The sequence below is a fragment of the Pseudorca crassidens genome, chromosome 20 (genome assembly GCF_039906515.1).
Source record: "Pseudorca crassidens isolate mPseCra1 chromosome 20, mPseCra1.hap1, whole genome shotgun sequence".
Lineage (NCBI taxonomy): Eukaryota > Metazoa > Chordata > Mammalia > Artiodactyla > Delphinidae > Pseudorca > Pseudorca crassidens.
In genome coordinates this window covers 58,587,128-58,614,241 of record NC_090315.1, presented here as the reverse complement: position 1 = coordinate 58,614,241, position 27,114 = coordinate 58,587,128, and the positions used below count along the sequence as shown (strand labels likewise).

At 47.4% G+C, this 27,114-nt stretch overlaps 1 protein-coding gene across 1 annotated transcript in view; it reads right to left on the bottom strand.

The window, feature by feature from the left end:
- Positions 1-246: 246 nt before the first annotated feature.
- The window catches only part of USP10 (ubiquitin specific peptidase 10), a 69,495-nt gene continuing 42,627 nt past the window's right edge, over positions 247-27,114 (bottom strand). The window contains exons 4-14 of the mRNA XM_067720660.1: positions 25,856-26,917; positions 16,910-17,001; positions 16,302-16,411; positions 15,834-15,889; positions 15,498-15,601; positions 13,082-13,181; positions 12,083-12,260; positions 8,802-8,967; positions 5,817-5,961; positions 4,458-4,523; positions 247-1,274 (exon numbers count right to left, since the gene is read on the bottom strand). Of these exons, the coding sequence (XP_067576761.1) occupies positions 1,087-1,274; positions 4,458-4,523; positions 5,817-5,961; positions 8,802-8,967; positions 12,083-12,260; positions 13,082-13,181; positions 15,498-15,601; positions 15,834-15,889; positions 16,302-16,411; positions 16,910-17,001; positions 25,856-26,917 (2,267 nt within the window). The 3' untranslated portion in view covers positions 247-1,086. The remainder of the gene's footprint in view (positions 1,275-4,457; positions 4,524-5,816; positions 5,962-8,801; positions 8,968-12,082; positions 12,261-13,081; positions 13,182-15,497; positions 15,602-15,833; positions 15,890-16,301; positions 16,412-16,909; positions 17,002-25,855; positions 26,918-27,114) is intronic.

Genomic DNA, 27,114 nt, shown 5'->3' with positions numbered 1-27,114 from the left:
ACGGAGAGAGAGCTTACCTCCTCTTTTCTGCTCTTTGAAGATTTAAAAAAATTCCTTTATCCGAATCACTAGAGTTAATAACTTTGCAAATAGTAAACAAGAATCATCTGAGGGCTTGGGTAAGCTTTCAGGAACACGTCAGGCTTCCCCAAGGGCTTATTTTAATTCCAGCAGCCCAGTCATGCCCACTTGAACTCCGGTTACTGGAAAAGGCATTTGCCGTCAAAGAAACACCACACACGCAGCTTTAAACCAACTGTGTGATTTTTATTGATGGGCGACAACTTTATACTCCTAGCTATCACTAACTGTGTACAATTAGAGACGCGGCATCGTAGAAGAGCAGACAGCAGAATTAGACAGCAGACGCAGGGAATTATCAATCTTCATCATTTTGCCCATTTTTCATTATGTGTACACAGAAGCATGAATGCAATTTGAAATCTTTTAATGGCAATAAAGTTACAATCACCCATCTATGTGACTGACATCTTAACTCCAAATATTTGATCTGCAATGTGTACGTAAGCAGCTTCTCATCGCACGATTATTAAAATGTATTTTTCCTATTAGGAACCAGCAACTCATTTTATGTGTTTGTTTATCTTTTGAAGTAAGAACTATTTCTTCTCTGATAACTGGCTCATTTTTATCATTTATCAAAAACTAAAGGGTGAGGGAAGAAAGTGTGATGGATTAAAAAATTTATTTTTTTAAGGAAAGATAAAATTCATTTTCACAAATTTACAAGTGTTGTTGCTGGTGCAGGATTTATTCTACTATGCAGTTAGACTGGGAATCAAATGCAAGTTCCCCTTCTTACTCAGGAATTGGCATTATTTCGGAAATGTGGATTTTGTGTTTTTGCTTAAATCAGGCGACAGTCTGTCTCGACCAGATGACTTTGATTTGGAAGCTAGAAGTCAACATGAACTATGTTGTGCACAAACCCCAGGCGTCTCCTTTCATTCTAGCCCATTTCTGCAACAGGAAGAAAGAGTTTCTCTCTAAAGAGCCACTAAAGAGAGGAGGGGAGTCGGTGAGAGCCGGTGCTCTACAAGCAGCGTCGGGCACACACAGCGGCGGCTACAGCAGGTCCACGCGGCGGTAATACAGGAGGTAGGCTGTGCGCTCGGCAGCGGGCTTCACCACCTGGTACTGGTTAATCACCTTGACCGTCTGGTCGTCGATGCGCAGCCAGCCATTGAGACCGATCTGGAAGACGTCCGTGGTGTAGTGGCCGCCCGTGGCGCTGCTGCCGTGGTGGTAGACCACTGCAAGAGAGGGCCCGGGCGCCCGTGAGAGCGGCTCCGCACACCAGCGCCTGAGGTGCCCGCCTGCCCCCGCCACAGACCTGCCTGTCCCACGAAAGGCCTGGCACCAAGGCAGGTGGGACAGAGAAGTGGGGTTATACAAAGCAATGCTGTTTCAACTCAAAACCGTTCAACAATTTACAATACGAAGTCATACATCTACATCTTAATAACATATTTAAAATGCTCAATACCTCACAAACTATGAAAGAAATGTCAACTAATGGGGTCGTCCCATCTGTCAGCCCTGTAGGCAGGCTCGTCAGCCGCCTTAAGACTTGATACAGGAGACAGTCCCCTAGGAAGGAGGACACAGAGACGCTCCCTGCAGAGCCATCAGCCAATGTCCCTCTGGGAACGCACACCGAGGCCCAAACATCAGGCCCTGATCCAGCCAATTCCACTTCTAGACTGTTCCAACAGAGTATCTGAATCTTGGACAAAGTGAAAACATGGAAAAGCCTATATTCACACTCGAAGGAATGCTGAGTGCATTACATTACAAGAAGGTGAATTTTTTCGTTGACCTGATTAGAAGTTTTTGGCGGTGTAAGAATATGCTTACATTACATGAAAAAAACAAGAATCTGAGGTTTTCTGTGGACTGTCACCCGTGACAAGGACAGCACCGCCCCAGGAGGGTCGCCAGCGCAGTTAGCTGGGCTGACTGGGCAGTTGAGTCACCCTGCAGACACCGGTCATTGCTCTTTTTTTCTTTTAAAAAAAATTTCCGATTTTTCTACTACCATGTTTTAACAGAAAAAATTACCTGCCATGTACTTGTTCATTAAAATTGTGTAATTCAAACAGGAAGCCTTAGTCAGAGGTGTAAAACAAATATAACTGTCGGAAGATGCTGAAAAGGTATTAAAGACAGTGGAAGGGCACATCCTCCCCCTTCTATGCAGAGAAGGGGCTGGGAGGTGGCTGGGCCAGCAGCAGACCTGACCCTGTGTGAGGGAAACAGCCTCCAGTGACACTCCGGGGAGGGGGGCTGCAGTGTGGCCAGGGTGAGCTGTGCGTTGCCGTGAGTGGCATGAAGGACAGTCACTTGGAGAGAGGGGCACAATCTGGTACGAAATTTCAGCAATAAATAGGCTGAACGTCAGCGCGCTCCCCCACTTGTAGGGACATCCAAATCCACCCAGAGCCGGGCTCTGCGCAGAGGCCATTCTGCTGGGGCTCAGAGAACACTGAGGCCCTGGCCCGCCGGGGACGAACGCGACTGGTCGCTGAGGGACAGCAAGACTGTTGGGCCATCAAGTGGGAAACCAGCAACGGAACCAGCAGCAGCTCACGGCTGCATCGAGTCCTGCAGGTCACAGAGATGGACAGGCTGCCGCAGGGCAAGGGGAGCCCCGACACCAGCATGTCCCTCTGACCCCAAATCCAGCTGTGGGGCGTCTGTCCTGGATTTTCACCTCTAAGACCTACCAGACTTGGTTTTGGTTTTTTAAAGTGACCAGTTCAGTAGGATTTAAAGGACCTGTGGGTTTAACTGATTTGCGTTTCCTCTACGACACTTCATTTTAAATATTCAGAAGAGAAGCGCTCTACCCGTATGCAGGTTTCTCAAGCAGCAGACCTGTACCTAACATGGTGATGTGTCACAGACGCCCGGCAAGCCCACGTCACAGAAGCAGAGCTGAGAATGAGTTTTCCAAAAGCTCACGCGCTATATTAACTGATTTTCTTTGTCCCGCAATCAAAACCATTTTTAAAAGCACCTCTTTACTCACAGTTTACAGAAAACTGCAACCAATCCGGTGACCGTATTTCTGAGATTAGAAGGCTCAGATTCAGGGGTGCAGGCGAGAGCGACTCCAGAAGAAGCCCCGGGCCGGGGCGGGCGGGAGTGGTAGGGGTGCACTCACACCAGGGCCCCCTGACCAGGAGACAAGACTTGCTAACCCTGCCCTTGATCATCACCTTGCCCTGACAGGGACCCCAGGGAGGCTGCAGGGAGACTCGGAGAAACACGTCATCACCCTGGGACCTCAGTGCCAAACCCCAGGGAGCCAGGCTGGACCCTGGGGGCCCTCTGGTCTCAGAGGAAGACCACAGAGAGGCCTCCGAGCTGCCAGCCCAAGGCAGGTCAGGGGGAGGGTGGCTACACGCCGGGAGTGTGTTGCCCACCAGGTCCCAGCAGGCTGGGGTAAGGCCGTGATCAGCCACCTCCGGGGAGAAGAGCGAGTCGGAGGGAGCAGGTCCTGGTGGGAAGAAAGGGCCAACCGGGCCCAACACCTTCTAACCTGGCACCCGACCCACCCAACGACCAGGGCCCAATCCAACATCCCAAGAGCTCAGGGGTGGACCGAGGGCAGGAGTGTGAAGCTCTGCTCTGCCACTTAAGGGCACAGAGCGGCCAATGTTCCTCCACGAGTCTCAGTTTGTCCTTTTACAAAATGGGGATAGCGCCACATACCTCCCAGGACACTGTAAGGACTAAATGAGATAGTACATAAAAAGTATCCAGTGAAAAGGCTCAATGAACGTGTGAGGGCTAACAAACAGCAGTCACTACAGACAGGCTCCGCAAAGGCAACACAAGAGAAGCGGTGGGAGAGCAGTTGGAAAACTCTAAGACAAACGGCCAGGGGCGCAAACACAACTGCTGCGACCAGCAACTCTTCAAAGACACAGAAGGCCTCAAAGGCGCAAAAGACTCGGGCTGTGAAAGAGAAAGGAGGAGGGAAGAACAGGAGGCGGAGAACGTGGATGGGCTCCGCGGGGAGCCCGGGGGGGGGGGGGGGGGCAGGAGGTCGTGGGCGGCTAAGGAGCCCGCGCTCCCCTAGCCTGGCTGTGGCCACGCCTCAGCACCCACTCCTACAGGCACCACGACCGCGGCAGGGAGGGTTCCCAGCCTGGCAACCCCACACCTCTGGCTCCAAGACAGAGACAGTCGTGTTAGACGACGTCTCACGTTGGGCTGAGCTTTTAGAGCCAAGAGAATAGTCTGTCAAATTCCAAACACACCAAATTTTAGGTAAAACGCACATTTTCAAATGATTTCCGGACTTATAAAGTCCACAGGGATACCAATAATCTATTCTCTACGTTAAGTGGCATTACAGCAAAATTGTGCCAGGGTATAAACCTTTTCATCGTTGCTTTCACAGGAAAATGTCGTACAAATTGACTTACCTGCAAATAGCCTATAGGTTCTGTGGCATTTAAAATTCTTATTTTTAACCCCTGGAGAGAGCAGTTCTGAAAAACAAAATATCAAGAGCTTTAATCTATAAAAGCGCTGACACACAGAGCTCCCATAAAGGGGCAGACAGCAGCCTCCAATCAACTAACCCACCCAGTGGACCAGGGAGACCAAACACAACTCCATCCCCTCATTTGCATAAAAACTGAGCAGCGAGGAAGACCAGCTGCAGGGTAGTAACGGAGGTCACCAGAGCCCACCCATCAGAGGACAGGGGCATATACTGAGCCTCTAGCCCATGCTAGAAACCCCTTACAAGCAGACGTTCTAAAAAATGGGGAAGAAAAAAACAAAAGCAAAGCTGCCCTGGAAAGCCTAAGGTTTAAAATGTTTTACATGTGAGTCAGACCACAAAACTCCAATCAACAGTAAGATGATTTTCGGCTGGCGTTTCTTCCCCTTTCCGGTCCTCAAACGGACCATGAACTGGCACAGGAGGCAAACCTATCAGCCGAAGGTGGCAACTCGTGAGAACAGGGCTGAGAGCCAGAGTCCGAATCTTAGGGGGAAGGAAATGCAACGTGCCTGGGTGCAGGTGAAGCGATGGTGATCCCAGGCCCACTGCCCGGCAGGTCCCAGTGCCGGGCAGCGTGGGGAGGGAGGAGGGAGGAGGACGGCAGTTTGCTCCTCCAGGAGACCAGGGAAGACGGCCCAAGTGCTCTTTTCTGCTCTCCAGGCCCCCAGACACTTTGAGCATCGCCTCTAGCTCTTTACGCTCCTGATCGAACTTCACTGTTGCACAGAACATTTCTCACAAATTCTGAAGCTTTCCTGGAAAGTTTTCCTTCAAGCTCACTTTTAGCAAGACAACCAGGTGCTTTCACCACGATGTGCCCAAGCTGCCGAGCCCCGGAGACCCGGCGGAGACCCGGGGCTGGGGCTGCAGCTCTAAGGCCGGGGTCCCTGCCACCGGAGGGCAGGGGAAGCCCCGGGGCCCGCAGGAAACACGCCCCACCCGCTAAAAAGCCCCGTTAGGCAGGCTGCTCCACACAGCTGTTAACGCCTAGTATGAGGAAGGGTATTTCCTACCACTGACCCATAAACTTTTTATATTTAGTATTTTTCTCACCTAGTAATACTTTCATATGGTTTATTTTTGCCTTTATTTTTAAAAGGCCATTTTAGTGAGAAATTTTAACCTAAAGGTCTATTAACAGTCAAGAAATTTAAAACAAAAAAGTCATGAAAGAGCTTCTGAATGCTGACATGACACAGAAAGTGCTGAGGCATCAAGAAGCTGGCTGCTTCCAGGACTGTCATCACAGACGCTCCTGCCTTACAGTCGTTACCTTTACTAATTTCCAAGTCCACAGGATATTCAATGTTCTTGATAAGCTTCTGACATCCACCTGTCTTCTCGTAAACAAACCGTTTCAGGTGCAGCACGAGGACAGGAGGGAGCTTTTCCAGAGTCACCCTTCGACTGATCTCCACCTGAGACACACAAGCACACAGGTAACGCCATCTTACTCCGAGCGGCAGACGCCACCCCACCTCTCGCTCCAAGACTCAAATGCTCCGGGGCAATGCTTCTCAAAGCTTCCTGAGTCACAGGGTCTCTGGAGAATCGAATGGGATCTTTTGAGAGGTACTGACCTTCCTCTTAGAAAAGTGCATATATCCCTACAGACACAACTGCAGGGGGTCCCAAAGGTCCCCAAGCCAAGTTAAGAACCTTTGTCCGAGGGCATTAAATTGGCATAAACATTTAGAAGCTAACTTAGTAATACCTTGAATTACGTATGTATTAACTTATTTTTTTAATAACTCTCACAGTACTGATAGAGCTGAAGCCAATGTGTTTCTTGAATTAGACGCTCTAGATAACTCCAAGGCTATTTAGTGTAACCATTGGTTTTATAACAGTTCCGCTTTTATCAATTCAAAATGCCCCTTATGAACTTCCACGGTCTACTGAACGCTGCTTTTTATTAAAATGCATCTTCACAAGCAAACTTAACCCCTTTATGTACTGTTTGTTCTCTGTATCTGCAAACGTGTTGATGCTTCCGGTATTTAGACGGAGAATACTTTCGGTAGAAGTACTTGTCCACGTAACAATCCGAAAGACAGCGGCATATAATAAACACCCAGAAAGCTTTCGGAGGACTACACGCGTATCTGGCTGAAGGTACCTGAAGCGAGCCTAGCGGTCACCGCCACCTGGTTTATTAGTATTAGGGCAGAAGACCCTTTCAGGCCCGTCTTCCCACCCAGACTGAGGTCCCAGGCATGGAAATGGCCCGATCACCTCGACATTCCCATTGAGTCTCTGCAGTCCAGTGTCTCACATCCAACAAGAATTGTGAATGAAAAAAAGCATGACTCCAGTTCCACAGTCAAAACCAGCGATGACGATGTAAGACTCCAGCTTCCTCACTTATAAAATGATAGTCAGACTAAAGTACCTCTGGGATGGTTTCTCAGTGCTAGTGACGCGCGATTCTGTTCGTTAAGGGGCTAATCTCAAATCCTTAACTGAGTGTTCCGCGTTTCCAGAGAAACTGAGCCACACTTTCTAACACCCAACAAACCCAGACCTTTTTATTTAGCTAGTATTTTGTATAATCATATTTTCCCACAATCTTCCTGTGTTCCCACAGAAAAACAACTTTTGACCTAAAAACCTAATAAAATTCAAGTGGGTACTTTGAAAAGTAAATTAAAAAATCACATTCCAGAAAATGTGTTACTTGCTCTTCACAGACACGCTGTACAAGCTCATTCCTCAGACACCTGCTTCCACAGCCACGGAGCGAAAACGGCCAGCAGCCTTCTCTGCCGTCTTCAAGGCTCCACCGAGATGCCACTTCTTCCGTGACTCCTTCCTGCAAACCTGCCACCTAGAATCCATCACCTTTTCCTCACCCTCCTCTGACCCCGGGCCAACAACCACAGCCACCGCTACCTCAGTCATCGCGCCCCACCCACCTCTGCCCAAACAGCAGTTTAACTGCAGCAGGGGCAAACGAGGAGAACAAACATATCCTCAGAGGGCTGTCCTGGGAGCGCAGGGACAGGGTGCCCCCCTCCCCAGCAGGATCAGTGGCTCCAGTGGGGAGGGGCCAGGATGGCGAGTCCACCTCTGGAGTCATGGCTGCCCCAGACGAGCAGGTGGACAGTCCCACAGCCAGTACGTGACCCGGCCTCCCGAGAACAAGTACCCACTCTCTCTCTCCCGTTAAGTTCCACCATTTCTCTAAGGAAAAGCTGCCGGGATTCTCTTCCGGCTCCTACCACTTTTACTTTTTGAACAAAATTGTCCACGAGAAGCAATTAGAAAACACGGGGTAGAGCTAGGCCTAACTTCTGCAGATGCCCCGAGAGGTTGGCTTGACCAACCCACAGCAGACGGACAGAAGCTCTCCACACCCCGCCTCTGCTCCTCTTCACGTGGATGGAGCCCGAGCTGCAAGGCAAGGGCAGGGCCCTTGGCCCCACGAGGTGCTGGCAGGTTTCCTACGCTGGGCCGTGCTGGTTCTCCCTGTAGCCATCACACACGGCTACTGAAATCGGGCCTCACAGGAACACTCTGAAGTGTTCAAAAAGGCACCGCCCTAGCCAGTCTACATTCATCTCCCCAACACACCTCTATGAATGCACAGCCACGACCTAGGATACAAAACAGAGAAGGCACCCTCTACTGCGGATGAGAAGTCGGGCCTAACTGGCGCATCTGGACGGCCAGCAGCTAACAAGCCCTCAGAGAGCAGGGAATTATCGCCTCTCTCGACGGAGCCGACATGCCTCCTCTTGACTCCTGAACGCTGAAAGACTCAAGACTTTATCTTTTTCTCAGATCAAATCAAAGAGTAACAGGCACCAGAACAATTACTTTCTATTTCTCAATGTCCTTGAAGATCTGCAGTCAAATGCAAACCAGATTAGAACATCTTTTAGAACATCTTTTATCTCCTAACCATCTCATGAAATTGTGCTCTATGGTATCAGGAATGTGAACGAGCTATCGGCCTCTGTCAGAGGTGGTATTCACTCTATGGTGCCATGACTGGATGGCCAGCAAATGAAACGCAGCTCAGCATAAATAACCCCAAAGATCGTGACCTGTGTTTCATGACTTAGAGCCAAGGGAAGTTGGGAGGATCAACCATTTCATTCTCAGAATGTGGAAACTTTCAGTCCAAAAAAAAAAAGGTAAGCAACCGATTTGAGAGGCAGAGCTGAAACCCACTTCTCCTCATTCCAGAGTCTGTGCTCTTTCGCCCACCCCAGAGGGCCTCTGGATAAAGGTCCAAGACCAACTGTGAACGTACCTCTTGTTTGGTTTTGGTGGTATAACCCTGGACAGACTCTCTTGCCACCAGGCTTTCCAACGCGTCCTGGACGGTGCGTACCTTGTCCGACTGGATGTCCAGCTGCAGCGTGAAGAACGGCTGCAGGGTGGCAGATTCTTTTGAACTCTGCTGGTAAACCACAGACCTGAAAGTGGAAAACACACCGCATCTAAGAGCTCGCCTTCCCACTCTCCCTGAGGTTATATGCAGCAGGACAAGAGGAACAAACACTGCAAGCGAGATTATTCAGTATCACTGCCAGAAGACCAGAGAACAGAAATGCTAAAAACACACCGAAGAATTTTAAAATAATTCCACTCAATACCACCTCGAAAGAATTTCTAGCAACTCAATCCACCAGCTGAAAATTTTCCCAGCTTAATAGCTCTGGAAGAAGGCCTATTTCACCTTCCAAATGCCCCCCCTCCACTTTATTTAATGCACAGATTAGCAAAGGAGACAATCTTCCCAGAGTCAAAATGCTGACACTTTTTATCCTCTCAGGCGTCACAGCCTGTTGTAATAAAAAAGAGGAAACCCTGAGGTAAAAGGAATGATTTGGATAGCAATTCCCCTATGAAAACGACTTTACAAAGGAAGGGGAGCAGGGTGTGTGCGAAAGGAAAGTGGCCACCACCCTCAAGGAGGCGGCTGCCAGCTCAGCCTTGCTTCCTTAGTTGGGTGTTCACCTCACTTTTCTTTGTCCAAGTCTTTCTGAGTAAAAATTTGTGTTGGGCCCACGTCTCACGTAGCCTCAGCAAGGAGGTGTTCCAGGAGTTCAACGTGGGATTGTCTCTCTGCAGCCTGAGTGCCCCAGTTTATACACGAATAAAAGGGGTGGACAGGTAGTCAGACTGCTGCGAAGGGCAGGTGAGCGGCTCTCTTGCCAGCTTTCCGTCTCACACACTGCTTTCCCGACACACAGCACAGGAAGCACCTCCAGGCTCCCTGTGAGGAGGAAGCCTTGAGGCGGCGGCCGTTCCCTTGGTTCCAGAGAGGAATAGTGGGAAAATATGGGAACAGCAGTAATGGGCCTGGACTTTACCAAAAGGGTGGACAAGGTGGAGAAAAGTGCTGGTCTTTTTGGGGTAACTGGAAAAGCACCAAAAGAGCATGAATTTGGGCTTCCCTGGTGCCGCAGTGGATGAGAGTCCACCTGCCGATGCAGGGAACGCGGGTTCGCGCCCCGGTCCAGGAAGATCCCACATGCCGCGGAGCGGCTGGGCCCGTGAGCCATGGCCGCTGAGCCTGTGCGTCCGGAGCCTGTGCTCCGCAATGGGAGAGGCCACAGCAGTGAGAGGCCCGCATACCTCAAAAACAAAACAAAACAAAAGAGCGTGAATTTTAGGAGAAAACCTTTCCATTGGTCTGAATAAAGAATAATGCTTGGGAGTTCCCTGGTGGTCCAGTGATTAGGATTCCGTGCTTCCACTGCTAGGGGCCTGGGTTCGATCCCTGGTCGGGGAAATAAGATCCCGCAGGCCACACACCATTAAGAATCATGCTCAATGGTGCCTACTACACACACAAAAGCAGCTCCTAAGTTACAAGGAGTAGTTCTGTATCTTTGCTTTATAGTTAAAAAAAAAAATCAACACCCAATTTCAATGCAAAGGGCCTACAGAGGCTGAGGCTACAGGGCCATGAAGAGTCATCTGGGGCAAGCCAGAAATTTCTCCAAAGTGGATTCTGGTTTTTCCCACTGCTTATTCTCAAACACATCTGGGATCTTTGTGGCCTTGCAATCCGGCTGCTGTGCCATCCCACAAACACGGAGCCCTCGACACAGCCACTGGGCTGTGCCCTCGTTTCTCCCCCACCCTCAGTGAGCACCCCGAGGGGGAACAACATCAGGCTGCTCGGCTAACAGAGTTAAGGGCGCAGACAGCCTCCTCTCACTGCTGGTCACCAAACTGGAGCCCCGCTTTCCTCTCCCAGAAGGGCCCTTCCCGAGGATCTGCATCTGGCGAGAACGAGCTGCAGCCACAGTGGTGGGGCTGGGCGTCGGGAGGCTGACATGAGCTCCACAACAGAAAGGGGCCTGCAAAGTCTAGCTCACAGCGAGGGCACAGAAGTGACGGGTTCAGTGTCGTGTGACCAGCTTGGGAGGGGGTCGGGCACATGTCTGAGGATCTCATTAGCCTGTTGCAAGGTGCTCAACCTAAACTGTTTTAGAGCAGAGAGACTGAACTGACTTTCGATGCCTTGAAAAGGGTGTTACTTCTTGTTCTGGGATGACGAAAGGCTAAGAGGCTCACTAAAAAAACCAAAAACACACTCCTGTAGGTGAAGCTGCAAGGTCTTCAGAAGGAAATCATGCTATAATGCGGTCCTTTCAGACTCTGGATGAGTAAGGAGGTCCTCGGAGTCAGTGCAAGTTCTACTGAACTCCACATAATGGTGGTACTGAACGGCTCTAATGTAAATAAGTAAAAACCTTCTAGGGCTTCCCTGGTGGCGCAGTGGTTGAGAATCTGCCTGCTAATGCAGGGGACACGGGTTCGAACCCTGGTCTGGGAAGATCCCACATTGCCGCGGAGCAACTAGGCCCGTGAGCCACAACTACTGAGCCTGCGCATCTGGAGCCTGTGCTCCGCAACAAGAGAGGCCGCGACAGTGAGAGGCCCCCGCTTGCCACAACTAGAGAAAGCCCTCGCACAGAAATGAAGACCCAACACAGCCAAAATTAAATAAACAAATGTGGGTTAAAAAAAAAAAAAAAAACTTTCTAGGACTCCATGAATGAGCAAAGGGCAGCCAGTTTGAGGGGACTGGGGCAGGGGAGGTGCCCAGGTACTCCAGAAGGCCACACGTCCTCCTCTGTGTACAAGCAGCTCCCTCTGCACTCTCTAAGCTTCCGAGCTCACCTGGCTCCCGTGCCTACAATTCCTCCAATCAGACACATGAATTTCTTCTCTTAACAAAACATGTATTTCCATTAACTTGTCTTTCTCTTCCTACCCGGCTGTGAGCAGCTGGACGGAGGGAATGTCAGTGTCACTGAGGGGTGGGGAGCCCCTGGCAGACAGGCTGGGGGGGGGGGCAGCGCCCTCTGCAGGAAGCCGCCGTGGGTTGTGTGAGAGCCGTGGGGCCGGCAGGACAAGCGTCAGCAAGTCCAAGAACAGAGCGGGCACAGGGAGCAAAGGCAAACCACCCACAGTCCCAAATTTCTTAGGACAAATCTTACACCTCCCCCCTCCAGCAAAATGGCAAAACCCTGAAAAAGGCAAATGCTAAATTATTCCAGAAAAGCTTAAAACCTGATGTGGCCACCAAAAATGCCAGTGATGGGGGTCTGAACAAAATCCGCCTGGCGAGTGACCGAAGTCTTGTTTCGGGGGCCCACTTGCTCCCATTCGTCCTCACTTCCTTCGCCTGGCTCTTCTTGCTCGTCTTCGTTCACTGAGTGGCTTCTGGGTCCATTGGAAACAGTAAGTTCTGAAAAGCAGACTCTGCTTAGGCTACTATTTACACAAAGAGCAAAAAACAAAAGTTCTACATAAACCACCTCCACAGGTTTGTCCACTGGAGCTTTAAAGTGAGATCAGGGTGTATTCTACACTGAGGACAAAAGCAATGTGTGCGATGCTACAGCATCTCCCTGCTGGTGTGACCGGCGACAGAAGATGCCGTGGGACACCTGGAGAAGAACTCAGGTGGGACGGGGAAGCCGACTCTACTGTGTAACTGCAGTCGGACTCCATCATTTGCGAAGGAACTCGGGTCATGTGGGAGAGCCACCCCTATCTCAGGAGACCCATGCTTTACCATTTGGGGTGAACTAAACTGCCATGTGCAACTTGATTTTGAATCCCTTGGGGGAAAATGTCATGGGGGGCTGGGGAAGGAGAAAGAGAGATCAATAAGGACGACACGGTAGCAACTGTGGAACCCAGTGGTTATGCAGGTAACCGACCTATTCTTTCAGTTTTTCTCTACGTGTAATCATTTTCCTAATTACAAATTGAAGGGGAAAACGTGTAATCATTTTCCTAATTACAAACTGAAGGGGAAAAAGCAGAGGTTCTGGAAATACATTTATGTATTTGAAATATACAAACACAACATTCTCAATGGTACACAATAAGCAATGTAAAAGTAACTAGTTATCATAATGAGTAAATAAGTGATTTTTGAAGGGCGAATGACTGTTGGGGGGAAAGGCAGCTTACTATATGAGCATATATACAGCATTTGTTTAAGAATAATTCTTAAGAAAATGTTCTACCCAATTCTGTAGCAAGCACACCATAACCTACTTTCATTATTTGGTGAGAGAAGTTTCTTCAGGTTCAGCATTTCCTCGTGAAGTCCATTTAGAATGAAGCCTAAGTACTCCTCAGCATCTTCTTGTCGACCCTGAGAAGGTCAAACAGGGTCACGTTAATCTTAACCAATTACTCTTCAACACCTGCACGGAATGTGTTACCTGCATATACAAACTATGCCTTCTCTTAAATTTTCAGTAAGATTTAACATAAAGTGTTTCTCAAAAATCACATGAATTTTTTTTGGACAGTTAAGATGTGTGAAGTGGGGAAGATTGGGCGTGCGAGCGGGGGAGGATTAAATATCTCTAAGCAATAAAACAGGGATTTCTTTTTAATTTTGCTTTTCTGTATTTTCGAAATTTTCTACAATAAGTATACGTTACCTTTATAATAAAAAAGTTATTTTATAAGTTGCTTTTTTGTTTAAATGAAATAGAATGCACAACCCCGGGGGTTACCATTCACACTGCAAGTTGTAAAATTAGCAGCCCTGTATGTCTCCTTTTATTTTCGATGATGGGCAACCATAGGAGAAAGGACCCAAATTATACGTGAAAAACTCTATTGATTTAAAGACTTAGCTGCCTGCTTTACACATACACATCAGCACAACCATTCGCAGATGAATCACACAATATGGTCACACACTAGTTGTATAATCTTACATTGGTTTCATCTGATTATATAATGTATCATGATTGGTTCATATTTCGTTCTTTGGAGCATAACGGCGTGAGTGTTCCAAGGATCTGCAAATTCTTCTGCTTGCGGTCTCTGAGTAGATCTGTTTGCTCCAATGGAACCATAGCTGTGGACGGGGCTGTGTGGTGTGAGTGTGTCTGTGGGAAAGGGCAGAGGCTGGCACAGCCCAAGATGCAGAAAAGAGTTAACAGTGCTGGGAAAGGCCTGCTTGCTGGGTTGGTCCTTGGCCGGCATCCGGGGACTTGGATTTCAGGAGGGCTCCCGCCATTCCAGGAACTGAAAAGGGAGCGTGCCCAATTGTGCCAACAGTGTGGTTTGTGCTGAGCACTGGCTCTCCCCCCAGGAGTCTGTGCGAGGCAGAGGGCAGGGTGCCTATGTGACCAGCCCCCAGCAAAACCCTAGGACACTGAGCTGCTGAGGAGCTTCCCTGGTGGACCACAAGCCACACAGCGGCCACAGTCTGCTGTGGGAGGAACTGAGTGCGTCCTGTGTGACTACACCGGAGAGGAGTCTCGAGGTTTCCTGCAGACGCTGCCCGAGTCTTCACTCTGTGCTGATTTTGCTTTGTGTCCTTGGGCTGTACTGAATCCGAACTGAGGGTAACAGCTCCTGAGTCCCGTGAGACCTTCTAGCGAATCCTCAACCCTGAGGGTGGTCCTGCAGACCCCAACAAGCCACAAGTAATGTAACTTCGAAAGCTGCGGGATCTCAGCGCTGCTCAGCCACGAGAAGCATCCTGAGCTTTACCTCTGCTCCCCCTGAGCCGGGGCCCCGCCCCTGGCTTGTACAGCATCTGTACACTCATCTGTCTTAGTACTTCAAGTACTAACTCCCCTCCTGGACGAGGTGCTCTTTGGAGCAGAGGGCACCGTTTACTCCATGCCCGCCTTCCTAACACTAGCAACACCCCCAAATCCTGAGCTTAACAGCAAAGGCTACGCCATGGGCACATGAAGAGCCCCTGGTGGTATGCTGCTGCAGTGCCCTGAGTATTCCCTCTTCTTCGAAACAAAGGGGCTGCAAACAATACTACTTTAGTCAGTTTTAACACAATTTTCTTGAATATTTCCTAAAGAATTCCCCTTTTCTAGCATCATTTCAATTGCTTGTACTGACTCATCACGAACTCTGCCAGGGAGGAAAGAAACGCTCCGGTTAACTGTGCAAAGGCTGCCCCTGATTTACCCTGAACGCCGTCAGGGCCCTTTTCAAGACCTCCGTGGCCCTTGGCCCCATGCCTTCAGCAGCAAAGTGTATGATTAAAAATGACAGCCCCGAGGGAGCGTGGAGAAGATGCAGCACTCCTGAATGCCCCCGTCCCTGCTGCAGGGCAGTCCGTGTGGAAGTGAAGGAGCTAACTCCGCTGCCAGGCTCTGCCACTTCTTAGCTGTGACCTTGGACAGTGACTTCCCTTTTCTCAAATGGAACAAGCAGACATTAATCACACTTTCTTCACAGGGTTAAGTAAGTTAACGGATGGAACGAACTTACAGCAGTGGTTGGTCACAGTAAATGACACGAGTTGTCTCTGATTACCATCATTATCATCCCATACTCTAATTCATCCTAGCAACTGACTCCAGAGCAAGCCTAGATCCACTGAACACCCACTTAATCGCCGCAGTGCAAGCAGAGGGCAGGCACTGAATACGCAACAGGTAAGGCACAAGCGTCACGCTGGCTACGCAACGGCAGCCCCAACCTTTTCAGACAGGCTCGACTTGATAACTGTCAGCAGTCTATAAATGTACGTGGGCTCAAAGGCAGCTCCCGGGCGGACGTCCCTCACGGCTTTATCCCCAGGAGCTGCAACGGAAACAGGACACAGATCTTTACAACTGAAGAAGTCTTAACATGACAAAAGGCATACTCATCACAACTCCCCCCAACACCCGCCCAATGCTGAGAACAGTACAGGTGTAGCAACCTGCACGTAAAGAGACATTTTTTTTCCAGCAAGCCTGAATTCCTCAAACTCAGTCACCTGACTCCACACCTCCCAAAATGTAATGGCATCGGAACCCTCGCTTTTACTCACCTTGTCTGGGCTTTGGAGGTACTGGCATATTAGTAAACTCATTCATTAGCCGAACACTAGACACGGGGGGGAAAAAATGTTTAGTACTTGTTTTTTAGAAGACATACTATTACTAAAAAGCCTTGATGGCTAAGTAGAATGTTACCTAGTATGAAGACAGCAAACTTTAGATAACCAATGCTGTAATAGCTAGTGAGCTCGTAAATCTTTTCTACATAAGTTTTTGGTATATTTCAAGTGATATAATTTGGTAAACACTAAAATTTATTCAACTGAATCTAAAGAACACAGCTAAACCATGTTCCAATTCCATTTCTGGTTAACTTCCATAGAAAATCATGAACAGCACATTTAAAAAAAAATAGAATTACAGGATTCATTTGCAGGAGATCAAGAACTTTGCCATTTGAATCTAATTATCAGAGGGGGAAAGCCCACCCCTCAACACATTTTCAGCAGCTTACTTACAAGCTATCTATCATGGGTGTGGACGTACAAGGCCTTTGCACTTTTGAATACAGAGGAATGAACTTCATCAGGTGATACATCGGAGGGCAAGCAACCAGTGCCTGCAGTGTCTACATGATGGCAGTAAGGAAGCGTAAAGGAAATAAAACCGATGCTCCAAACTGGGGAAAGGCATGTAAAACACAAGAGCATATAAAACTACGCAAGCCAAGGACACGGAACGACTTAGATATGTAAACACAAAGGGGATAAACCAAATAATCCCGGGGATAACTGCCCTGTGACATCCAAGTCGTTTATAAATAAGAACGGGATTCAACCAAGATAATCAAATCGATTAACACAGGATTTCCAGTTTAAGCGGTCACTCTGCCCTGTTATTCAGGACCATTTTAATGAGAAACTTGCCTGATTCTGTCCGTCACAGGTCAACAAATCATCTCTCTCTTTTTGGTCACGAATAGCCCAGTTAATAAGCAGTAAGAAATCGAGGTTTTGGATTCAAAATGTGGGGTAGACACCCCACAGAAGCGGAACTAAGTCGAATGTGCCCAAGGAAGAGGAACCTGCAGAAAGCCAGCCTGGGGGACAGCCTCTGAGAAGGATACAGCATTAATGTAGCACCAGTTTCCTTTATTGATCAGCCCGCGGGGTTGCAGTGACACTGGTTTATGAATCAGGGTTACGTTCTCCAGTAACTCTGAAAGAGGGAAGCACAGTGAAGACGTTAATGGCATCTCGTGAACAACTCTCACGCTCTGCCCTGGGAGGGGGACCCTGTTCAACAGAGCACACGTCACATCCAAAGCGAAGGCAGGCTGTTACAGCTTCGTTCCGTTCAACATCACATAATTATTTAATGATTAAAATTTTCAAAACTATTTCCCCCCAAACACTGATGACATTTATTTATCTTCCTGTGATAATATCACTAGGGAGCACAAAGACTGTTTTAATAAGAAACAGAAAGGGCTTAAAAAACGACGTAACAGTATTCGGGAACAGACTTAAAAGATACAGGCTCTTTTAACACTGACAGCCGGGCAGGCCTCCTCAATCAGACACCATCCAGAAAGGTGTTTCCGTGCAGGACCCGTCTCGTTCACGTCTGGATGCCCAGCACATCACAGTGGGTGTTCGGTGACTGTTCAGCAAATGATGATCCCTCTTTTGGGGACAATGATCTCCTACTAACTGAACTGTATTTTCATCAGAAGTCCCACTCGGAATACTAAAATCCCTTACTCCATTTAGAAATAAGCTTCGTTATCCTCAGATTCACCTTTTGACATCACTCTTCCCCATAGTCTTAAAATAGCTGTAAATGCCATCTTTACAAAAGAATGCTTTAAATATTGGTAAGTAACTGGCCCTTTTTCTTTTTAGAAATGTTGTAACAAGGTCTCCCCACGTCCCTTACGAATCCTCTAACAGTGACAGCCACAATGTTTGGCTACCTTCTACTCTTGGCAAGTGCGTTACAACTTACAACGTTAACTCGCTGCGTTTAATCCTCAGGGATCCCAGAGTACCACCAACCATCCCGCTTTCACCAAAAGGAACAGAGGCTCAGGGTTAACGCGCCTGCCTGTGACCTCACAGGAGCCAGGCAGCACAGTCGGTGCCCAAATCCATGACTTGCGGCCACACGACACAGCCCCCCCGTCACTTTTAGGCTGTGTACTGGGGAGCACGCATTTGACATCCGCACCCGCCACCCAAAGCATCACTCACACAAAAGGAGCCTTTGTTCCCGAAAAACACAGTTGCACTGGCAGATGCCAGACTTAAGAATTAAATGAAGAAATTAATTTGCAAGATTCTAATGCCAACACACACACTCCCTCCCTCTCTCCTGTGAGGGTAAATGCCCTCTCGCCTCTGACTGAGGAAGCACAGAGAATAATTTCCCCACTTATTAAAAAGGGAAACATAAGCGACCCAAGAGAACCCATGGAATCTGCTCAGTTAGACTAAGCTTGCCAAGGTCCTCTCGTCTCTCTCACTACGGGGCACAGCGCTGGGCCTTCACGGAGGAACAGATGAGATACAGAACTGAACCACACGCCCACGTGACTGACACCCCGCACAGACACCGCTAGGAGCTCCGTCTGTATTATTCATAATCGACCTAACAACCCTGTCAAAGAGACACCGTTATCATCCTCATTTCACAGGTGACAAAACTTAGGTCCAGAGGGGTTAGGGAACTGGTGCAGGGTGCATGACTGCGCTGACCTACGAGCCTGGGTCCCAGAAGCCGGGCTCTTTGCTCTCAGGAGACAATGGACTCTGCTTTAAGGTCCTTTACTCTAAGGTTTCTGATACTAACTTTTCCCCACAAGCTGAAGATCTTCTTCTCACCGGGGATTTTTACATCCGTCTTTGAGCCATTTTATCACAACAGCCCATAATTTCCGACGTGTGTCACAGAATGGCAATTACTTCGCACAGTTACTCTGCAAAACATCTGTGCATTTTCAAACAAGCATCAGTCCGCAATGACGCCCCACCAAGACACCTGTGAATCTTTGCCATAGTACTTTTCTATCTGAAAACAATATTAAGCTTTCACATAACCATACAACTCAAAACCAGCTGCCTTCCTAACACAAGGACCTCTGATAAATGACATGCTGCAACTGGCTAAGCTTTGCCTGGGCACCAGGACCTGCAGGTGCAGAGATGACTGAGCAGTGGCCCTGCTGTAGCAGGGCCTGCAGACCAGTGAAGAAGGGACCACACAGTGCAGGCTAAGCTGGGTGGGGCAGTGGTGGGGATGCCCTGCCCTATCCAAGAACTGGAGAAACCTGAGGTGGCCAGGGGCCTGTGACAGCAAATGGTACCAGGAGAACGTCTCCAGCTTGGGGTGATGGTGCCTTCCACCCAGAGGAGAAATGCAACAGGACAAGCGGGTTCTTTCCTGCTTTGGGCAGGGATGAAGTAAGGAGTTCAGTTTTAAGAGTTTCAGAGGCTCAGATAAAAAGGTACGCGGAAGACACCAGTAAACGGTACACTGACACTCACAGACCAGACCGTAACATATCTACACACACACACACACACACACACACACACACACACACACACACACACACACACACACACGACCCTGCAGCTCGGGGCCTGAACTGTACACTCTGACAGCAGTGGGTCAGAAGCGGAACCCTGAGCACCACCCACGTCCAAGCGACAGGCTAAGGAGAATCCGTAATGGTGATCTAGGAGGACAGGGCGGCTGGAATCAGTGGTGGAAGCAGAAGCACGTTCGAGGGCCTCAAGGAGGAAAGCAAGAGTGGAGACCACTCGTGCAGGCTCCCCTGGCCAGGAGCCTGGCTGAGGAGTAAGACAAAAGAAGGGGGTCACTAAGGGCCTCCCAGGATCGCAGGACGGAAGAAGCTAGGGAAGGGCAGACTCACCACAGTTTACGGTGGGGAAAGAAATGAAATAGCAACCTCAATTTTCTTGATGATACTGGAAGCAAAGTCTCCCGGGGTTGGGGGCAGGGGTGAAGATGGGAGGGGAATTGGCTTGACAATATCAATTCCTGTTCAATACAGACACTGAAGGAAAACAGAAAGAAAATGATCAGGGGCAGGCATGCAAGATCTATCTGAAACTTCCCTTCCATGCATCTGTTTTCACAGACTCAAAAATAACTTTATACGTAGCTAAAAGTGCTTTGGATGCATATCCTGTTAAACTAAAAACAATCATTTATGACAGGCCAACTCCACTCTCGAAGGGGAAGCAAGGGGCTTCCCTGGTGGCGCAGTGGTTAAGAATGCGCCTGCCAGCGCAGCGGACGTGGGTTCGAGCCCTGGTCCAGGAAGATCCCACATGCCACGGAGCAACTAGGCCCGTGCGCCACAACTACTGAGCCTGCACCCTACAGCCCACAAGCCACAACTACTGAAGCCCACACGCCTAGCGCCCGTGCTCCGCAACAAGAAAATCCACCGCAATGAGAAGCCTGCACACCGCAACGAAGAGTAGCCCCTGCTCGCCGCAACTAGAGAAAGCCCGTGCGCAGCAACGAAGACCCAACGCAGCCAAAAATAAATACATAAATAAATAAGTTTATATTTAAAAAAAGAGTTTGAGAGAACCAACACTTTTCAGTTCTCCAAAAAGAAATGTTTGCTTCAATTCCTTAAAATTAAGTTTTGAATATTTTGTGAGTATACAGTATATTAATAAAGTCACATTTCAAAAGGAATGAAAGGTTGTAAAAAATTAAGAGTAAATATCTTATTGCCTAAGATTTTCTCTTAAAAACCAAACATCCACACAATTTAAATGTTCAGTTTTATAACACACTGTACACTGAGCGTTCCTCCCCCTGAAGAATTTCAAGGACCACAAACTGAGCCAGACGCTAACGTCTGACGGAGTCCGCCGTGCTCCGGAGCGCCGAAGCTCCTCTTCTCCCACCCAGTCAAGCAGCACCGGTGCAAAGACAAGGCTAATTCCTGTAAACAATCTCCATTCCTGTTACTGAATGCTCCTAAAATAAATGAGTCTTACTGCTGTATTTCAGAAGTCAATATTCATGAATGCAGACAAGCGAGTAGGAATACTGCTTTTAATTTTTTGGTATAACAGTTGGCTCTATTTAATTAAGTTCCTTTTATAATAACATCATCACCGTTTCCATTTAGATTTTGCTAAAGTCCAATGAGCACTGAAGGGCAGCCAAAGAAGACAGAGAGTGGGGTATTTCCTGAGGTTGAACCGTTAAATCTGACCTATGGTCCCAAGTCATCACTGTTGGTTTTCTATTTTACTTTCTTTTAGGGCAAATTATCAGAAGTTGACTGTAGTAACAAACCTTCCCCCCAGAGGCCTTCTTTTCAATCCATTGTTCTTGGTATAATTTATTACTCAGATCTGTTTAGACAGTAACTTTACGAAGGTGGCCTCCTCAAACCATCTTTTCCACAGTAGTTGGCAGGGTTGCCCCGGAATGACGTTATAGGCATGGCACAAAATGCCAGAATGACTGCGTATCACATAAAAGATATGAAACTGAAAGCATTATCTTCATCTTCGTAACAGCTCGAACACTGACGTATACAGTAGCCCGCATACATAACCACAAATCACTCAAATGAAATGATCCATAAACGCAATGGCAATACTGGCACTGTAAACTTTTAAGTCCATATAAACTAGGGTTATTCTTATATTTTTATGCATCAAATTTTGTTTTCCTAAAATTAGCATTTAGGTCATATTATCATTTAAAATCCATGAAAACGCAAGCTGCAGAACTTTCACTGATTCTTAAGGCTCAATAACCGGCTCGTAATTGACATTCTGATGCTGCCGACCTGCTTTTCTGTCATCTTCCTAACTGTCCAGAACATTCTCCAAGTGTTCTTCTTTTCCTCATTACGTCACTTTGGAAGAACACACGCTATCTTGGTTACCTAATCAGCTGGAGGACAGCAAAGTGACCAAAATGTACCACTACCCATTGGCTATAGATCAACTTATGTTCTGTAAGTGGAGGAGTGTCCATTTAGTTCTTTAAAAGAGACATGACAGAAATATTAGCAAGGACATACACCTATCAAGTTAGACATGGACTGAACTCTCACCCCACAAGTGTGACTTCTGCAAACAGGTGCTGGACCTCCTCAGCTCAGGGCCTGCTGCATGGTCACTGCCTGTGCTGCTTCGGAGAATTTGAAGAGAAAATGCAAAATGTTGGAGAATTATTTCCCAAGAACAGGGAAAGTGTTGAATATAAATGTGATTTATAAACCACTAAAACAAAGATCAATCGGGGTATATGTTTGTTTACAATAAATACAGACCCAGGAACTCATTTTTCTGAGCAGATCCAACTTGTAGTGATTTTGTCGCTCTCTCCAGCAACAATTTTTAGGTATAAAACTGTGCAAAATCATCTACTAAGTGTGTTTTACCAAAATTCATAATAAATGACATTACTAGATACCTCAAGTCCCCCACAGAATAGAATTTTTTTTAAAGCTTTCTACGACCTCAGTTTACCTAGTTCTCTTACACTGGAATTTTAACTCCTTCTGTTTGGGCATTTGGCCTAGTCTCTCTCCTCGCCCACCATTATTTACACTCCTTTAAACCAAAATACACTGATGCAAAACATAAAATACAAAACAGCTCTATTTGTGATTCGAAAGCATTTGATACAATTTAGGTTTGGGATAGGACAAGTGATCCTCAGTAAAAAACCAGGAAGAGTGTAATGTTCATCACAAGGATATGTTTCATTTCAAACTCTGACCCTGAGCTAATGGAGGGAGCACAGGCAGAGATCACTCCTACTTTTCTGGTATTTGTCATACTTACTCTCCAACAGGGGTGTGCCTCAAGTTTTGCAACTGCTTTCAATACAAGCTATAAGAATTAAGATTTTCAAGTTTCTTCTGCTCACCTCCTAGCTCAGTTATTCCTACTGAAAAATGGCACATATCCCCTCGCAGACACAAACCACTCACTGAAACACGGACCCCGCGGGCCTCTTGTGCAGGTTCATACTCCCCGCGAGGTTAGGGAAGGCATTTGGTGCTTCAGTGTAAGTGCTCTTCCCTTCCACCTCCTTCTTAAGTAAGAGTTTACACTTAAGAAAAACAGCAAATGAAAAAAAAAATGTTGACAAATGACACCAGGAAGACGGCCTTGCCACCAAAAAGGTAAAAGCAGAAGCCATTACAGCAATGGGTAAACAGACCGTGGGTAACGGTAACCCAGTTACCGTGGGTAACTGAAAGCTGGCTGCTTCATTTCAAAAGGCTTTATGTGATTCTAATTCTTTGTTTACAGTTGATTTGTGTTTCACTTGCGGTTATACAGAAACTATTTGGCATTTGTTAAGCACAGACTTAAGGACAGGGCAGACGATCCAGAAATGCAGACATCCAGAATAAACGGCCCTGGGGTCAGAAACTGGCTGTGGAGACTGATATTACTCTAAGAACTCAGAAAAGAGTGAACTTATCTGAGCGGCTGTTCCCTCCTCTTTCTTTCCCCAAAGTCAATAACTATAATGATAAACACAAAAATTATTCTCTCAGTAGAACCACTTAGACGCTAATGCAAGTCAAATTCTATGATAACCAACATCAACAGATCTTTTAATGGAGCTAGAATTTCACACAGTTAAATACCGCTTAAAGTAAGTGGGCCTACGCTTAAAAGCGTGCCCATTTAGGGGGAGTCTGTGGTAGTGACCTGTACAATAAACTGAACCTACCTTACCGTTTTTATAAAGTAAAACCTCTCAGGAGGAGAATGTGACAGAAGAAAAAATTCCAAGCAATCCTCTTTACCTAAGCTCGGTATGATTCCAAGAGTGACGACTATCACTGCATTATTTCACAACATGAAATACTGAAAACTGTCAGCAACTACACTGTATATTTCTAAGGTTCGATAACCAGGCTCAAAAGAATGAAGTATTTTAAAAGGAACCACACTTCTGCTCAGATAATTAAAACATCTTTACAACTGACCTAATCAAAAATAGAATTAAGAAAATAAACGGGGGTCCCCCCCACAGCAATGGGAGGAACACACTGCATCAACTCAAACATGATTAAATTGTAGCAACACTCTCCATTAATACAAATAACTAAGAGCCTCTACTTTTACATCATTTTAATTTACTTTTCTTTTTTTGTTGTTGTTGGCCGTGCCGTGGGGCTTGCAGGGTCTTAGTTCCCCGACCAGGGAACCCAGGCCCCAGCAGTGAAAGCGCCTAACCACTGGACCACCAGGGAATTCCCTTCACAGTGTTTTAGAAAGCAGGTTAACGTTAGATTTTAGCAGGTCAACTAGATTTTAACATACACGGCAAACTACGCATCAAACCACATTTAAAGTCATATGACTAGAATGCTTTAAAACATTTAAAATGAATCTTTTCTTTCTTATTTTAAATAAAGAATGAGAAAATTTCACAGGAATGGGAGGTTTTTCCTTTGTGAAGCAATTTTTAGGAACAGAATTACAATGCCTTCTGACTAAACTCAGAACGCACGTTTTTAAAAGCGTCACACCACGTATCTCTCATTACAGACTAAAAATAAACTTTTAACAATGATCTATTCAAAGGCTTTTACTCCCCTTTCCTGACCTTGACAGCTTTCCCTTGCAATGCACACATTTTAATAATAATAAAACATTAATAGCATTTTAATATTTATAATAAAAAATTCACCCAAATAACCTAAAAGTTATCACTTTAAAGCCCAAAATGGTGATTCATCTATCAATTAACTTCTCATTTTAAGAGAACTCCAGATACCTAGATTATTCAAAATAATGTATTCTGTATAAGGAATAAAATGCTCATTAAAAAAGATTTTTAGGGCTTCCCTGGTGGCGCAGCGGTTGAGAGTCCGCCTGCCGATGCAGGAGACACGAGTTCGTGCCCCGGTCCGGGAGGATCCCACATGCCGCGGAGCGGCTGGGCCCGTGAGCCATGGCCGCCGAGCCTGCGCGTCCGGAGCCTGTGCTCCGCAACGGGAGAGGCCACAGCAGTGAGAGGCCCGCGTACCGCAAAACAAAAACAAAGAAAAGATGTTTAAGTATTGCTTGCTGTCCTCTTACTGCCATCAAAAGGATGCGCTCTGTATCTGATGGAGCCCTGGCCATTCATAAAAGGGCATGCATTTTGCATCTTGCTACTGCCCTCCCCCTCACCCTGGTAATGAACGCTGTCAGGCATACCAAGATGTGATATCAGCAAACATCACGTAAAGCCTAAGTGAGACAGCTAACTTTAACTCGGCTCAGGGGCAAAAACCTGAAAAGGTGGTTACTAGTAAACTCCTCGGTACAATGAAACCTGAAGAGCAGCCCCTGCTTCTTAGACCTATATAAACAGACACGGCTCCTCTGTTTCTGACTTTCCACTTTAACTTTAAAAATCACAAGTCATGCAGCTTTATAGTTTTACTGTGAACTGGTCCTACTTCTGAGCCTCAGCACGTCGAATAAAACATTAACTTTACGGCAAACTGTTACCGTCTTTCTCATCTTGTCAAGAGTTGGCCTTGGTGTGCTAAAACTGAGTAAAATCCATTTACTCCATCCAAAATAGGCATTAAAAAGAAAAAAACCCAAATACTTTCTTATGTCCTGAGAAATAAAGAAACAATGCAAAGTGAGTCCAAATCAGGGATTATGACACCAAAGGTACACAACAGCTGGAACACAGATGGGGCTGCCTATTACACAGTCACACAATGGAGCACAGTCACTCGATCAAAAGGCAAGAAAGAGAAATGTAACTTGTCAATAGGAAAGGACTGGTAAAAAAAGTGGTAATGGACATGGCTTTTCCACTGAACATAAAGGCACGACACCCCCTCCTCACCCCATTTTGCTCATATACCATTATACTTTTAGTAAAATTTAAGGTACAGGCATTATTCAGAAATTCCTCTTAACACACGGGTAATCAATCTACTACCGCTGTGGGCAACAACATACCAGCAAAGTTTTTAGCCCAGCCTGTCTGCTCCCATCTTGGCTTCACACTTGTATCTTTTGAACTATACCTGCAATCTTTATGGCTACAGGATCTTCTGAAACTGGAACCAGCCCTTCCTTGACTTCGGCCTGCTTTTCAGAGACCAGGGAAGATGTGGCAGGAGGGGAATACTTAGCTTCCATGGAAACCACAGGCGAGGGGGCGGCGCAGGAGGAAGGGGGCTTAGAACCATGAAAAAGACTGGCCCACGACTTGGCGGGCTGACTGTGACCGGCAGGGGCGGTGGCCGCTGCAGAGGCCGCGGCGTCCGCAGGAGGGGCGCCGCTCTCGGCCCTGGCGGGCTCCGAGTCCGAGCTCTCCACAGTGTGCAACTCCACCCCATTGGCAGCCGTGCCCTCACCCAAGGATTCAAGTATTTGTCCGTTAGTGACTCCAAGGTTCTCAGTAGTATCGGTCCCAACGGCAGGCTGAGCCACAGCTGTCCTCAACAGGGTGTCCCTGCTGGCCTCTGCAGGGAGGCGAGAGGGCTCCAAGTTGGCCCCGGGGCAGCCCTCAGGCTGCCCTGCAGTCCTGGCCCCGCTGTCAAGGGCTCCGGGGAAAGAACCAGCAGGCACGGCGTCGCTGACGAAGTCCGCGGTGTCCTGGGGGCTGCCCCAAGTCCTGGGTGTCCCCACGGGGGGCACATCACCCATCGAGTCCACATCCTCCGTGCCTACACTGCTGGGGACTGCTGGGCCGGCGTGGCCATTGACCAGGGCTTCTGTGGAAGGACCACCCTCGCCGCCGTCTTTCAAGTAACTGTAATATCCAGGGGGGCGTTTTTTCTTCTTTTTACGCTCCCTTTGTCCAAGACCACCCGAGACGCCATCGTTCTCTAAAACTTCCGCCTCCACGTTAGAGCTGCCATCCAGGGCGAGGGCAGAGCCTGGGTACTGGCAGTCAGCTGAGCTGTAGTTCACTTCTTTATCGATGTCATTGGGGATCTTTTTGGAAGCTGTGCAACTAAGGATAAATTCAGGGGCCTGAGGATTCAATGTGCTTGAAATACTGTAGTTGGGAGTTCTCAGCAAAGTGTCATTGGGTTCAATTACTTCATTAACACCAAATTCAATTCTCTGACAGTCCTGCCCTGTTTAGAAAGAAAATGATCAGTAAACATCCCATTAGTTAAGAACACAGCTATACAAACTATAAAAGTCTCAGTAATTATGCCTTTTTGAAAATGAAACCTAAAGTCTTATAGTAATTAACGAAGCTATGACATTTAATTTCTGTGCTGAGTAAATAATTTGCTGAAATAAATAACTACAAAATTGTATTTAACCT